The sequence below is a fragment of the Larus michahellis genome, chromosome 5, assembly GCF_964199755.1.
Source record: "Larus michahellis chromosome 5, bLarMic1.1, whole genome shotgun sequence".
Taxonomy (NCBI): Eukaryota; Metazoa; Chordata; class Aves; order Charadriiformes; family Laridae; genus Larus; species Larus michahellis.
This window is the reverse complement of record NC_133900.1, coordinates 10,872,017-10,886,329: the sequence shown is the minus strand read 5'-3', so window position 1 is coordinate 10,886,329 and position 14,313 is coordinate 10,872,017. Positions and strand designations below refer to the sequence as shown.

General features: G+C 47.8%; 1 protein-coding gene across 3 annotated transcripts in view; it reads right to left on the bottom strand.

The window, feature by feature from the left end:
- SLC4A4 (solute carrier family 4 member 4) overlaps window positions 1-9,007 on the bottom strand; it is a 185,104-nt gene extending 176,097 nt beyond the window's left edge. Inside the window, exon 1 of one of the 3 annotated variants that reach the window (XM_074588736.1) lies at window positions 8,806-9,007. In XM_074588736.1, coding sequence (XP_074444837.1) covers window positions 8,806-8,837 — 32 coding nt within the window. In that variant the 5' untranslated portion in view covers window positions 8,838-9,007. The remainder of the gene's footprint in view (window positions 1-8,805) is intronic. The other 2 variants (XM_074588735.1, XM_074588733.1) reach the window with 2 other exon arrangements.
- Window positions 9,008-14,313: the final 5,306 nt, after the last annotated feature.

Below are 14,313 nucleotides of genomic sequence, written 5' to 3'. Positions count from 1 at the left end.
TCAGTGCCAAGCCATCACTGACAATCACAGATGGTTTGGGTTGGAAGGGACCTTAAAGATCACCCAGTTCCAAACTCCTTCGCTGGGCAGGGACACCTCCCGCTAGACCAGGTTGCTCAAAAAGCAACTCAGGCTCAACCCTGAAAACACTTGTACGTGCAAGTAACCCTCTTTACATCAACAAAACCAATCATGCAGATTTTCAGGGCTCAATCCTTGATCACGGCTATTCCTAAGGACATCAGGGTTTGGGGTTTGTTTCAAAAACGATAGAGGTATGCAGCTCATCCGAGCTGTCAAACGCAATGCAATGAATCCCTCCGTTACATTCCTTACTGGTACAGCTGAGTTAGTCCAACAGCGCTGATCTCTACGGGCAACCATGAAAAACAATTCTGTAGCTCTCATATTTGTAGTCCCCACTTGTGTTGAAGTCACCAAGAGACAGGGCCTGTCCATCCTTGCCATCCACTTCCCAGGAAAACTACACAGAACCCAACGTCTCGGCAAGCATTACCTGACAGCTGGTTATTAAAGGCCTAACCTAAGTAAACCGATTGGCTTTTCAAACTTGATTAGCAGGTTCTGCATTTTCTAGTTACCTGTGAAAACAACGTTCAACGGGGAACTGACTTTTCGGACTCCGTAAGAGCCCCAAATTCAGGCCCTGACCGAGCGCCCGCCCGCCCACTCACTGTGACACCACACGCAGGACCCCACGCAGCAAATCGCCAAATTCCCACTCAGTTCCCCTGCGCCGGCTCACACTTTGCATCTTTCGAAAGAGGCAGAAACAGGAGGTGCTGAAAAACATTCAGCTGATGTAAGACAGGATCGAATGCTGGAGGCTTAAGGTTGTTGGGTTGCTTTTTTTTTTTTTTTTTTTTTTTTTTTTTTTGCAATGTGTGCTTGATGTGCTTATCGTTAATAATACATCACCTCCGCTTGAGAGCAATGAGCAATCCTGGCTCCCTCTGATAACCACACAGGCCACAACAGTCTCCTCACTCACGTCAAAAGGAGAAGAGAGCAATGGGGATTTCACAGTCGGGGTCAATTGCGTCTGGTACCTTCCAGTACTCCTGATCACTTCTGATAGCCCAACGTACTCGCCTCAAAAGCTTCTTGTGCAGATCTCTAGTATAAGGATAGGAGGTTAAACACTTAGAGATCAGAACATATGAAAATAAGCGTTGTGTGCTACGCATCTGGGAAGCAACACAAGTTTGTGCTTTGCCAAGACCTGCCGGTCTCTACTTCCAGGATTGCGTTTTCCAAAACCCTCCTATTTCCTTGCAAAAACATCCCGCGTCTTTTCCAGCAAGAGCAACTCCTCCACGCATGGCCCTGCCGTGCCTGTCGAGTACAGGAGGAGCCCCGGAGAGGCAGGGAGCCCGCCCGAGGCATCCGTGCTGCTCGGGGGCCCTCTGCTGGGAACCTGCCCCCCCCCTTTCCCAGCCACAGGCACCCCCAGACCATCCCTGCTTCCCCCCGGCAGAGGCGAGGGTCCGGGGTGGTCCCCTTTGCAGCAAGCTGGGCATCCTGCGGGACAGCTGGAGCACCCCGACCTCGGGCAGCAGTGGAAAAAGCCGATTTTGTGTGCCTGAAGTGGTGTCCCACTCCGTGCTAGAGGGCGGGAAGCCAAACCAGTCAGAGAGCCAAAAACATAAGGGCTTTGTTAAAATAAAGAAAGTGTGTTTGTTTATACACCCACAAAAAGCACCAGGGCACAGGAGGCCGAAACACGCGCTTCCGCCACCTACAACCATTGGGATACTGAAATAACAAATGCTCGGCCCCTCTAGGATGAGGACGGGAGGAGGGGGCTCAGGGACGGGGCGGCCCCGCCGGCTGGAGCACTGCTGTGCTTTCAAACACATCGCCTCCCCCCTGCTTCAGAGCGAGCTCCCGCAGAAAGCAGGTCAGAAGGGACACAGATTATTTTTTTTTTCCATGTCTCAGGACAGGAGAAAAATCATAGGGCTAAAGTCAACCCCCCCCTTAGCTAAAAGCTAATTGTAGCTACAGGAAAATGGGGTACAGAACTGGAAGCGCTTCTCTGCTGTATGATGGATATGGGGGGGCTGCTAAGGACGGGGGCTGTATTTACATCAGGAGGATTTATTCTTTCCCCAGTTTCTCCCCCCGCTGTCATTTACATGAGTTTCTTTCTCTTCCTCATTCCTCAGCTATTGGCATCCCAGGCTTAAAAAAAAAAAAAAAAAAAAAAAAAGAAAAGAACAAAGTCAAAGTTCTGAGACACGGGCCACCACTCCCTCCAGTCCTTTTGTATAGCACCTGTACTGCTGTCCAGATCGATTCTTCCGAGCACCAAATCCTTATAAAGCATTAACCACTGTCTATCAAAATCCTTCTCACTGTGCACCAGCTCAGAAAAGCTTCTAAAACTTTTATCACTGGGTGGAAGGACGTGGAGAAATCTCACCCACTCTCAGTGCAAGGCCAAGTCTACCAACGTGACCAGCACAGACAAAACTTGTAACTTCCCATCAAAAATCAGCAGCCCCCTCAACGAGCCTTCTTACCCTCGGGCTGAAGATACCTTCCAAGAAGCAGATGGCGACAGGCATTAAGGTTAGGAGACAATGTACAAGGAAAACAAACTCAGTCCCCTCCCCTAAAATTGCATCCTTGCCTCTCTTACACTGACAGCATCTGGTCTCGAGCACCGAATATCCTGCAGGGAAGAGCAGCTTGAACGGCAGGTCACTGGGATTCACTTAATTCGAGACGGCATCTTTTCCCAGTGCAAAAAAAATCCCAGCAGGATACATAACTGCCAAGCCCCCAAAAGGTGGAACACGGTACGGTCATTCTGAAGCAGAACTTTCCTTCCAGTGGTAGCTCCAGGCTCAGCTAAGGGATGCCAACCTAACAGCTCTCCAGCTGGTAAGGCCCAAGATCAGCTATTACAGTCTTCTTCAAAAGGCGTCCTCTATCTGACAGCCTCCATCGAGGTGAAATGCTCGGCGGATACCTCCGCAGCGTTTTGGAGATGCCAAAAGGCAGCAGTAGGAAATCCAAAATACAGCAAAAAGCAACTTCCTTGTGGAATCCCTCTTGGGGGGGAGGGCTCTCTTCACAAGGTGAACGCATCCAGGACTACGCCACTGGGTCGGAAGGGCTTTCCTTGTGGTCAAATCTGATGGAACAGAACCAAACTTTTTTGACGGAACAAGCCACAGACGGAATATTTACGGGAAATTTGGCATCTCCACAACCATGAAGTCAAGACATGGGTGGCTCCCTCTTATTCCAAAGGCCGCATCAGTAACACAGCTACTGCATTGATAAATTACCAACTTTATCTAATCCACCCATATACACACCAGAGCGTCCTCCTCAGGTGATGACTTGTGACACATATTTGAAAGAAAAAATAAACAACCTATAAAATGATCACAACAGGAAACTACATAGTAAAGTCCACGGAGATCTATATTGCTTAGCTCCAGACAATTAATCATTAATTGATTTCCAGTACTGTTTGGGTTACTGTTCTTGGAACATTGTTTTTCCCTTGCTTAGCCAAGTTAAACAACAGATATTGATCTAAATGGTTCTTCTTCTCAGGTCATCTCAGCTCTTTGCCTGTAAACTTTTTCCTATTTTAATAATACACGCTTTTTATTCCCAGTGAATAGCAGCATTTCCATTGATGAGCTTTTAAAGTGTTGCCTATTTTTCCCTCCCCTGGGGGGAACCTCTTTTTATCAGGAGAAAAAGGCTACCCAGGAACAAGTGGTAACTGCAATAAAGTTAAACTCACTCAATCATATTTTCCCTTCTGTCATTTCATTTCTAAACTCCTGGTCATTTTTACGCAGGACACAATTTATAACGCTACATACCAAGGGCTGGTTCATTGTTGTTTCTTTTTCCTTCGGGAAGGGCTTCACTGTGTTATCCCATTGCCTATTGCGGCTCATCAGAAAAGTTTGCTTTTCTTTTCAAATAATTAAACAGCGGCATTATCATTCACTACTTTGGACTGTCACATCTCTTGCTCTTTCACTCCTCTTTTATATAAATATATCCTAAACAAAACATTTAAAAACAAACACTGGCAGGTCATATTGAGCCAGAAATGTGCGCTCTATAAATAAAGCTTTGAGGACGTAATGATTTTTTAACTATTTGTTGGGTAATTCCAACAGAAACAGACTGTTTTATAGCAAACAACAATCACAAAACTGGCTGTTCTCTCAAGGCTCTTGCCAGCCCAGCAGCCTTCTGCTCCAGCAGCTTCCACGAGCCCAGGCTGACGAGGAGCAGCCCCCAGTGTGTAGCCCCAGATCCTACGAGGACAGGCTGAGAGTTGGGGGGGGTTCAGCCTGGGGAAGAGAAGGGTCAGGGGAGACCTTCCAGTCCCTCAAGGGGCTCCAGGAAAGCTGGGGAGGGACTCTGGAGCAGGGAGGGGAGCCATGGGACGAGGGGGAACGATTTTAAACTGAAAGAGAGGAGATTGAGATGAGATCTGAGGAAGAAATTCTTGGCTGTGAGGGCGGTGGGACAGTGGCCCAGGCTGCCCAGAGAAGCTGTGGCTGCCCCATCCCTGGAGGGGTTCAAGGCCAGGTTGGACAGGGCTGGGAGCAGCCTGGGCTGGTGGGAGGTGTCCCTGCCCAGGGCAGGGGGTGGCACTGGGTGGGCTTTAAGGTCCCTTCCCACCCAAACCATCCTGTGATTCTATGATCTTAGGGATTCATGACAAAGGAAGGGAGAAGCAACCCAAGTTGAAATCACCCAAAGGCAACACACCACCTTTGGACAGATACCTTTAGGTATGAAGACCCTCCCCAGACAACCCCGTTGAACATTCTGACTGTTGCTCGCGGCGTTCAGCAATAGCTGAGCTGTGTGCTTTACATAAGTCAACACCAGCGAGTTCAGAGGAACTGCACCGAGGAGAAATCTACCCACAAGACCTGTTGCTGAAACCACCTATTTAAATACCTCCTGCGGTTCCCTCCAGCAGCAGTCCCTCAAGAAGGCTGCAGCAAACAGCCCACATCAGAACAAACCCCTATCTCCTCTCCAGGGGAAGGAGGCGATTTGTTGAGCTGAAGTTCAAGGGCAAGGACCGCCTAGTGCTCTGCAACAAAGGGCACGGTTGGGCAGCAGAGCCTTGTTGTGAAGCACCTCAGAAGCACTGACCTGCAAGAACGGCTTCGGGGACCAGGCTGCCGCGTACAAGAGAGATGAAGTATGCAATCGGCCTCAACTGCTTCAGGCTTCCAGCAAGCAAAATAAAGCCAAGGCACATCATCACCTTAAGACTAATAAAAATTAAGGCACTGTATGAAGTAAAAATGTGCAGAAACAATACCTTCTGCCTTAAAAACTAATAAACTCAGGCTTCACCTCAACATTTATGTAGCAACAGGAGACGACTGTCTTGGGACAACATTCTGTTCTGTGTGTTTTACGGGACTCAGGGCACGACGGAGTATTGACAGATAGGAAGGGACAGCATGTTCTGGTGGAGCATTTTAAGAAAATAGTAGTGCTGTCAAAGGGCAAGCTTTCATTTTATGCTTACACAACACCAGAATCAAATATTGCCTTTGGAGAATCTCACATATCATTTTATTAGTACAAACAGATGAGGAATATCTTCATCTCTCAGAGCCTTGAACTTTTCGCTGGTGTTTCCCCCCCACACTCGTGGTCCCATCTGAAAGCTCCCATCCTTCCCCACCAAGGGAGAAGACATCCTCAAGGCACCCTACCAGGTGGTCCTCCGAGACTAGAGCATTTTCTTCCAAAATGTCTTGCAGACTTCTTACTCTCTGCAGTGGAGGAGCAAAGACTTGCCTTCCAGAGCACGATTTTGTCTTCACGTTCAGCCTTGCTTTCGGTGGCAAAATGCAGCCCAAGGCACTGACATCCTCCTTCTCTACTGCAGAAGAGCCAGTGTAATCCATGTCCAAGCACCGGTGGCATTCCTAGGCCTATCGTGCAACTATTCCAGGTGCCACCTATTCCCTAGAAGCAGCATTAGCTCAACCCTTTTTCCCCCTGAAATGTATTAACACTTAACGTATATTACAGTGAGATCCCAGAAGGGTGAGAGTTCCACAGTGGTTCCAAGTGGAAACAAGCTCTCCACCTGGAGCATCCGCTTCTGGGACGCCCTCCCTGGCACAATGCAATGGACTACCCAGCTCAGAGGTGGCCCGATGGCAGCCAAAGCCAGGTAAAACTGTATTCCCATCGCTCGGGACAACGGCTCCCTGGTCCTTCTTTCTACTTTGCCGCCTATCTTATTTCGTGAGGTTAAATTCCAACTTCCTTCTCACATCAAGACTTCTTACTGAGTTGATGGGGAGATTCCAGGGGGGTATTAATTGGTGTTTGAAATCACTTCAAAGGACCGTTTTTCCCCTCTCGTATTAATAGCCGGAATGAGGAAATTGGTTTGGATTTCATACCTACATCTGCTCCCCAAGTCTTTGCTCATTTCAAAAACCCATCTTAAACCAAGCCTGTTTCTATTAAAAGGCTCCTACTCGACACAAGCGCTCACACCCATTCCTTTCCACTTCCACACATATCTGTAGCCCCGCGTTCCAACTGGCAGCCAGAGGTGCCAGAAATAACCACAAGAAAGGCTGCCATGAAATCTCCAGCCAAGTTTTGAAAATCCAGGCACTTTACACAAGCATCTATGCTTAGAGTTCTTCACCTAAAGTCAACCTGAACTCTGTCTTCTAAGTTTCGCGTATCACGGATCAAATACCAAAAAATGTAAATGCAATTTCCCCCCGCCCCCCCATAAAAACGCGTAGGATAAGAGTTGTTCTACAAGGCTGTTAGTGCATACTTCTAACAGCCTGCTGATGTTCCTGGTACTAGCTAATGGCTGGGTTTCACTCTTAAGTGGCTCCCCCCCCTGCTTCAAAGTCTATGCTACAGTGATTTTGGAAACTGGGTCAAAATGCAATTACTACATTCCCATGCTTTGGGGTGGGGAGCGAAAAATAAAAAGGAGGAAGAATGGTAAGAAGAAACGCGGTTGGCCGTAAGCCAGCGTTACGCTGCTCGCATTCTCACCTGCGCTGCAGCCCAGAGCCGCCCCGAGCGCTCCCACTGCGAGAGGATGTTGTTTCCCAGCAAGGGCGGCAGGGAAGAGAATGCTTTGTCCCAGCGCAGGGTTTGCTGGCCAGACCCCACCACCACTGCTCTGCCGTCTGTACTGGAGGACGGGGACAAGCATTTCCTGCCGAGGACAAGCCAGGTTTTCTCAGCGAGCGGCAGTGACTGCCCTGTGGCTCTTGGAGCTGTAGGAGCCAGCTCACATCTCCAGAGCTCTCCTTTTCCTTTCCGGAGACATAAGCAATATATCCCAGTACTTGGGTTCCCCCACGGCCCTGAAAGCTGTTCGCTGGTCCCAAACGGCTCGTGGGCTTTCTTGAATCGAGCGCTAACCATCAACTGCTTCCTGCGTGACCTCGCTCCTCGCCGACCGGCATTCTGCGGTCACTCACCTCCTGTCCTAGCAAATCACATTACTTTTGCAGAGATATCAACGAACTTCCTGCATTTTTCCTCTCACCTGTAAGCTTGCGCAAACCAACTATTCCTTTACTTATTACAAGAAATCAGCTTTATGAGGCGTCTGCTTTTGGTGTCATCACCTACTACTTCAGCTGGCAAAACCTAAACTCTGCTATCATGGGTAAACAATTTCCACAGGAGGAGGAAAACATTTGCTGTGTGTTTAGACATGCCCTTATTATTGTCACACTTATAACGCAATCCATCATACCTTATCAAATTGCACATCTTCAGCATGCAGATGGGCTGTGACGACACGTTGAGGAGGCTTTCAAATATGGAAAAGGGAATGACTCAAAGACTTATTTATTCCACATCTTCCTAACTAGGTCTCTCGGAGACACACAGAGCCCATTATACGTGCGCCCCCGTCTTCCTCTGTCTCTCATTGTTTCTTGTACACGCGGTTATCGCAAACCAATGCCCTTCGCTGCCCCGCTCCCCGGCTTTGTTTTCCACGGTTCTCAGAGTATCAGCCCCAACTCTGCAGCGTTTGCTGGCTCCGCTCCCAGTTAATAATTGCAGGTTAGAGCTGGGTAGTTATAGCTGCAAATTAAGGCCTAAAAAACATTCAACAGTTTCCGAGAGATACAGACAGACAGACATACAACCTTTCTTTTCCTAACACTGAACACAGTTTATCTTGCTATCACAACGTTCCAGGGAGATGTTATGCCACTTATCTTAACGATTTAAGCAGATCAAAAAGTTGGCTCAGCCAGAGCATTTGCCACTGACAACAAACCACAACACTGATGTTATCCAAGAAGTAACTGTAATATGCTAGCGCAGGCCAGACAAAATACACGCAGGATAAAAAAAAAATGAATTTTCACGAAATCACTCTGTAATCATCCACGTAGCATCAATCAAGCAAGCAATAACAGAAGGCAAACTGGACAGGTCTCCACTGGATGTTTCTGTTCTTTCGCACGTGTTGCGAGGCGCAGGATTTCATGCCCACACGAGCAAACCCGAGAGCTGGCTTTCAGGGGACTGTCTACAAAGCTCTCCTGCATTACGATAACCAAACCTGGTGCAAAAGACCTTGAAAAAGAGTCTTATTCCTGCATCATGTCCTGTATCAATGGGAAAACCTCTGTGAAATACCAGCTCTGCCACAGAGGGAAAAGGAAGCATTAGGATTTCAGACTGGAAGCCACTGCATCCCTCCTGAAGGCTTCTGCCTCTCGGCGTCCAGTCCCCGGGGAGGCTGCCCAGACCTACCTCCAGTCCGTCCACAGAACCAGCTGGTCCATCGGGTTCCTTTAGCAGGAGGAGAAACGGTGGTTTGCAGCGGCTCCCCTTCTACATTCGCCCCAGCTCAACGAGAGAGACAGAGCCCAGCAAACATTGTCCACGCTTGGAGGAACGCTTCTTAACTTCAGGTCTGTTATGACATTTACTATGGCCCCCTTCTTCCCTCCCCTCTGCCCCCCCAGTGAAAGGGATCAAAATAGTTCCCCCCGGTGACATTTTGCTTCATTTGACCAATCGACTGTGGGAGCGTCTCATTAAAGTCACCGAAAGCCCAGCGAGAGCAGCAATGCCGGCCACCATCGGGGCGACCACAAAAGCAGGGGCAACACCGTGAAAACCTCACCTTTCTGCCGCAGCAAAGAGGGCAGAAAGGGGTCCAGAACAAACAGGAATAGCCCACTACTACCGTTTGCTTTGCGTACGCCTTAGGTGTAAGCTGAGCCCTTCACCTAGTGACATTGAAACTAATATGTGTCAGCTAGCTGTCTGTGGTCCAACCTGCCCATCTTGGGGCCAGCCGGAGCTAGTCCGGCCTTCTCTCCTGCCTCCGGGAGCCTTGCTTCAAGCACCCGACTCTTCACCCCACTCACCTCATTTAATCCCTTCCTTCATCTATTTCTCCTGGCAACAAGGTTCCTCAAGAAGTCACCTACACTTATTTCTATCCAAGTCCTTACCCGTACTCCTGCTGTGGGACCCCTCTGCCTTACAAGCAGCACGCACACATACGTATGAGGACACAAAACACAATCACAGGCAGCTTCAGGCTGCTGAGAAGCATAAGCAACGATGAATTTTGCTGTGCTGAAAAGATGGGAGCTCCATCTGGCTCCAGATGAAGACCAGATCACACCGGCCACCAAAAAACATAAAGAAACCCCACCCCATACCAGTTTTGCCCCCCCAGCTGTCTGCTGCACTAAGTAAGTTCATGTCTAAAACCTTTGCGCGCATGTTTCCATGCTAGGAGAAAAGCAGAAAGAGCTCTTTACAACCAAGGGGCAAGCAAGAGAACTGAGCCTCCTTCTTTTCTTGATGTCCAGAAGCACTGAAGACGTTGGCAAGCTCTGGGTTCAGCCACGAACTCCGCAGTGCTCCTCCCTGACATCGCTTTGCTTACTCCTCACGGCATCTCGACTTGCCTTCACCCTGGTTCTGCAGCCAAAAGCGAGGACTTGACCACTCGCTCAAGGTGCAAGATGTGCCTCCACTAAAACTGTATCACGGACACCAAGATGGATACGGTTTTCTAAATATATTAACTCCCCATAGCCAACCCTCTAGGAACACAGAGCGCAATCCAGTTCTACCTACATCCATCACATGCCTTACTTCGTGGTTACTCCTCCTGGTAACAAGCAAACAGCACATTTCCCTCCCTTTTCAAGAGAAACGTATGAGATAAAATAAAAAACTCGAAAGCTGTTCCCAAGGAAATCCCTTCTCCCCTCCATCTCGGACACCGCCAGTCTTCTGGAAAGTATTTAATTTCCAGCATGAATCAGCTCAGATCATGTATGGCTGAAGTACTTTTTTTTTTTTTTTTTTTTGCTTTCTTTATTTCTTTTTTCTTTCTCTCTCTTTTTTTTTTTTTGAAGTTGTCGAAGCAAGCGTAGCTGTGGTAACGACAGCTTTGACTATAGCATTTGGATATTATTGCCCAGAACTTGCCAACATCCTGCTTGGGCTGAGACCCTGCTGTGCCGTACAAAGACGGACTCGGAGACAGCCTCTGCTCCAAAATGTTCAGTACCCGAGCGGACCAGGCACACAGAGGAGGTGCTATGGTCTGTGATTTACAGAGGGAAGGACAAAGAGGAATGGACTTAACTCATCTGCAGCACGGAGGGAACACAACCAGCTTTAGCCCCATTCCGCCTTACCCATTTTCTTCGCATCCCAGCATACCTCCAGGCAATGGAAACTCATTATTAGCCTACAGTTAAGCCTCAGAAGAGATTTTCCTTCCATAATTAACTCTTCACAACCCTTATTCTTCCTTGCTACCTTTTTGCTAGGGCTTTTGGGAAACCGGGAAAACAAGTTTCAAAACTTTTTAAAACGTTTCTGATTTAAAGAATGGTACCAAGTGATCGAAATAACATTCAGACCAGCACCATGCAGCGCAGTCTTTCTCATCTCCCGCAGCTTACTTGGATAAAAAAAGTTTAACAGGGTCCTTACACGTATCTCAGGTCTCAGGCAGCTCTTAACACACATCCCCTTCCTTCAAGAAGGTGTCTCCCTACTCCATCGCTACATCTTCCCGCTTGAAGCTCTACAAGGCAACTGCCAAACCTATCACCATGAGAGTAAATGAGAAATAGAAGGTACGGTGCCAAAAACCAGCGAGCCTGGTTTGGGAAACGTCGCAGCAGAACAAGGTCTCCACAGCCACCCAGTACAAAGCACCAGACGGCACTAGCCCAGGATGCAGGATGGCACAATCCTACCCATGCAGGATTTTCAGCATTTTATGGAACAACATCTATGACTGACTAGATACCATCTCTTCTGGCGCAGCCAGCTCAGTTACCGCATGCTCTCACGTGTTCTGGTTTATGACACAGAAACATGGCTGCGTTTTCCTACCTGCTCCAGATGAAGTCGGTACTGTCAAATGATCTGGTAACTTATAATTCTGATACACCTGAACACATAACCACAGCGTGCTAACCAGCCGTTGGGTTTTTTTTTCTTTGGGAAGCTGGAATGGCACCCTTACATCACCTTGTGCTTATGAATAATGCCAAAGCAATACTGCTACCAGTCCAAGAACATCTAATGAAGAACTGAATTGTGTTCAATTCAAACGTACAAGTAAAAGGAAAAAGAATGCACAGACATAGAAGTAGAACAGAGCAGAGTATTCAGCAGTTATCTCTCCTTTAAGACATAACAGTTTGTAAGGATTTCGGTATATTGGAAGGAACTTACTGTTGATGTCATTAAAACTCTGTTTGGAAGGGGTAATATTCCAAATTCAGTGTGCAGCCATCACAGAAACCAAGAGAATTTAAAATTCTTCAACTCCATGGAAATTAATACCACGTAGGGGAGGGTGCTTTAAAACAAACAAAGCTATTTTTAACTGCCTATTAAAATGTACGTTTCTGGCTTCTACAGCTAGCACAGTTTTCAACCAAGTAACAGGGCACTAGAGCACACTGTGGCTTTGAAGGCTTGAGATGTGCCTTTAAAGATAAGCTGCGGAAGGAGATACAAAGGTTAAGTGAAAGCCAATTCCTTCTCCTGAGAGCCTGCTTCGCAGGACGGGACACACAAAACCTGCCCCTGCCGAGGCAGGGCACGCACCAAGGGCCAGGATATGGCTGTTAAAGCTGCGGCAGGAGGACACTCCCGAGGAGGCAGCTGATCGCCAAAAGATGTCTTTGAAAGCCAAGGCAGAACTGCTGATGCAGCAGTCACCTGCTCTGCCTTAGGGACGTTCAAGACGCCGCTACCAGTTTCTCTTTCTTATCTACAAGCGATAAATCCCCTAGTCCACGCTCCACGCCCCATTCTGCGCCTCTTTCTCCAAGGCCCGCTTTGGGAAGAGGGGAGGAAGCTGTTTGCACCACCCCGCCTCGCCAAGCCTCTGGGCACCCTACCAGAGGGCTTCTGACCTGTCTCGCAGGGATGGCAGGCTGGAGTCAGATCACCGCACCATCCCAGTCTGCTCACTTTCACCACGTGTCGCTATCGCCCTCTAAATCCCTCCTGAAAACACGAGGAACAGAACATTCCCTTGGAAAAGACTCAGTTCAGTCCCAAACATATTTGTTTAGGCACGTGAAGAAAAAAAGAAATCTATTTCATCTGCTGTAATTGTTGAGGTAGCATTGAGAGTCTCTTCAAAATGCACTACTACATCCATACGCCATAAAATTACTAGTTTATATATACCCCGTCTGAAGACTTCTACCACGCACTTGCCAAACATATTTTATTCATCTGATTTTTGGTCGGTATCAAGGGAAGGACTGTCACAAGCTCTAAAGAGGACCTGTCACCATTCCTGCCGGAGCAGAGGTGGGTAATTTAGAATGACTTGGAAGGATGCAGAGTTAGGCTATTAGAGGTGAACCCACCGCAGCAGGGAAGAAGATATCAAGCAAGCAGTTGGGAGGAGAGAAAGCAGGGAAATAAGACCCCAGAATTAATACTGGCGAGGAAAGGAGGGGAAATGGTATTCAAATAAATGGACAGAAGAACATCTACAGTGTAAGTCGTAGCTTGTGCTTGCCAAAGGAGGATACTCGTCCCAGCCCTTCAGAAACACCAAAATCCCCTATCAGCTGTAGGGCTTGCTCTAGTTCCCATTAGGGTCAGGCATCTGCAGCTTGTATTTATAGAAATGCGTTGTCCTCACCGCACTGGCTCTTGTATAATCTTGCAGGCATCGCTTCCCTCTGCTTCCATTATCTCAGATTACATGCAGGCAGCGCAACGTGATGCACCGCGGAGAACGACACTTCGCCTGGCTAGCATGCTACCAGCGCTGCCAATTAGTCCCCTTGAATCCCGCCGAGCGATGACAAGCTGCTTACACAAGCGTGGTGTCGCAGGGGATGGCGGAGGCGCCTAGTGGCTAGGGCACTCATCTGGAACAGAAAGGATGTGCAATTTATTCCTCAGGATGCCACTATCCTGCTAAATGGCCTGAGCAACGGCATTTTGTTGCATATGGCCTGGCTTTCCCTGTGTGTAGGATGCGGATAAAGATCCTAAACTCCTTTTATAAGGCGTTTTGAGAACCACAGAAGAACGGAGTTCATTTATTTGTGTTATTAACACTAAGGAAGCGCAGCAACCTGTCCCTCGCAGTTGTTTTGCCAGTGGGATTTCTCTCAGAGGCCCTGACTTGGATTTCAGCAAACACCACTGGCTTGCCCTGAAAGCCCAGGCAAGTGTCTCGAACTTCTCTACGCTTTAATTTCCACGTCCAAGAAGCAAGGAGGAGTTCCTTCTCAGAGCCTGAAAATCGAGGCACACAGAAGCGCAGGGACCCTGCAGCGGAGGGAGGCTATTCCCAGCCATGCCCTTCTGGAAGCAAAGCGGTGCTCAGCCTTAAAGGTGCAGGTTTATTCCCAGGAAAACTTGACATAATTGATCCATTTATAAGCTCAAGGCTTTCAAAAGGAACCCTTTAAGAATTTTCCTGTTAACATTTTTTTCCTCCTTTTTCTAAAAAACAAAAAGCTTGGTTTTCAGAAAGCCTGAAGAGTTCAAGGCATCAAGCAGTAAACAAAATTAAAGGCTTAGGATTATTTTTTTTTTAAAGTAACTTTGAAAAGCTGAAAGCAAAAAGCATTATGTTTGTCAGCATATTATTGTCACCGCAGATTTTAAACAAGCTACAGTAGACAGCAGATAAAAACAACCTGACAAACCTAATGCATCAAGTTAAGAATATCAAAATTCAGGTTTTGAAAAGCTTTGAGCTTGCTTTTTCCAGAGGAAGAGGAAGGCAGT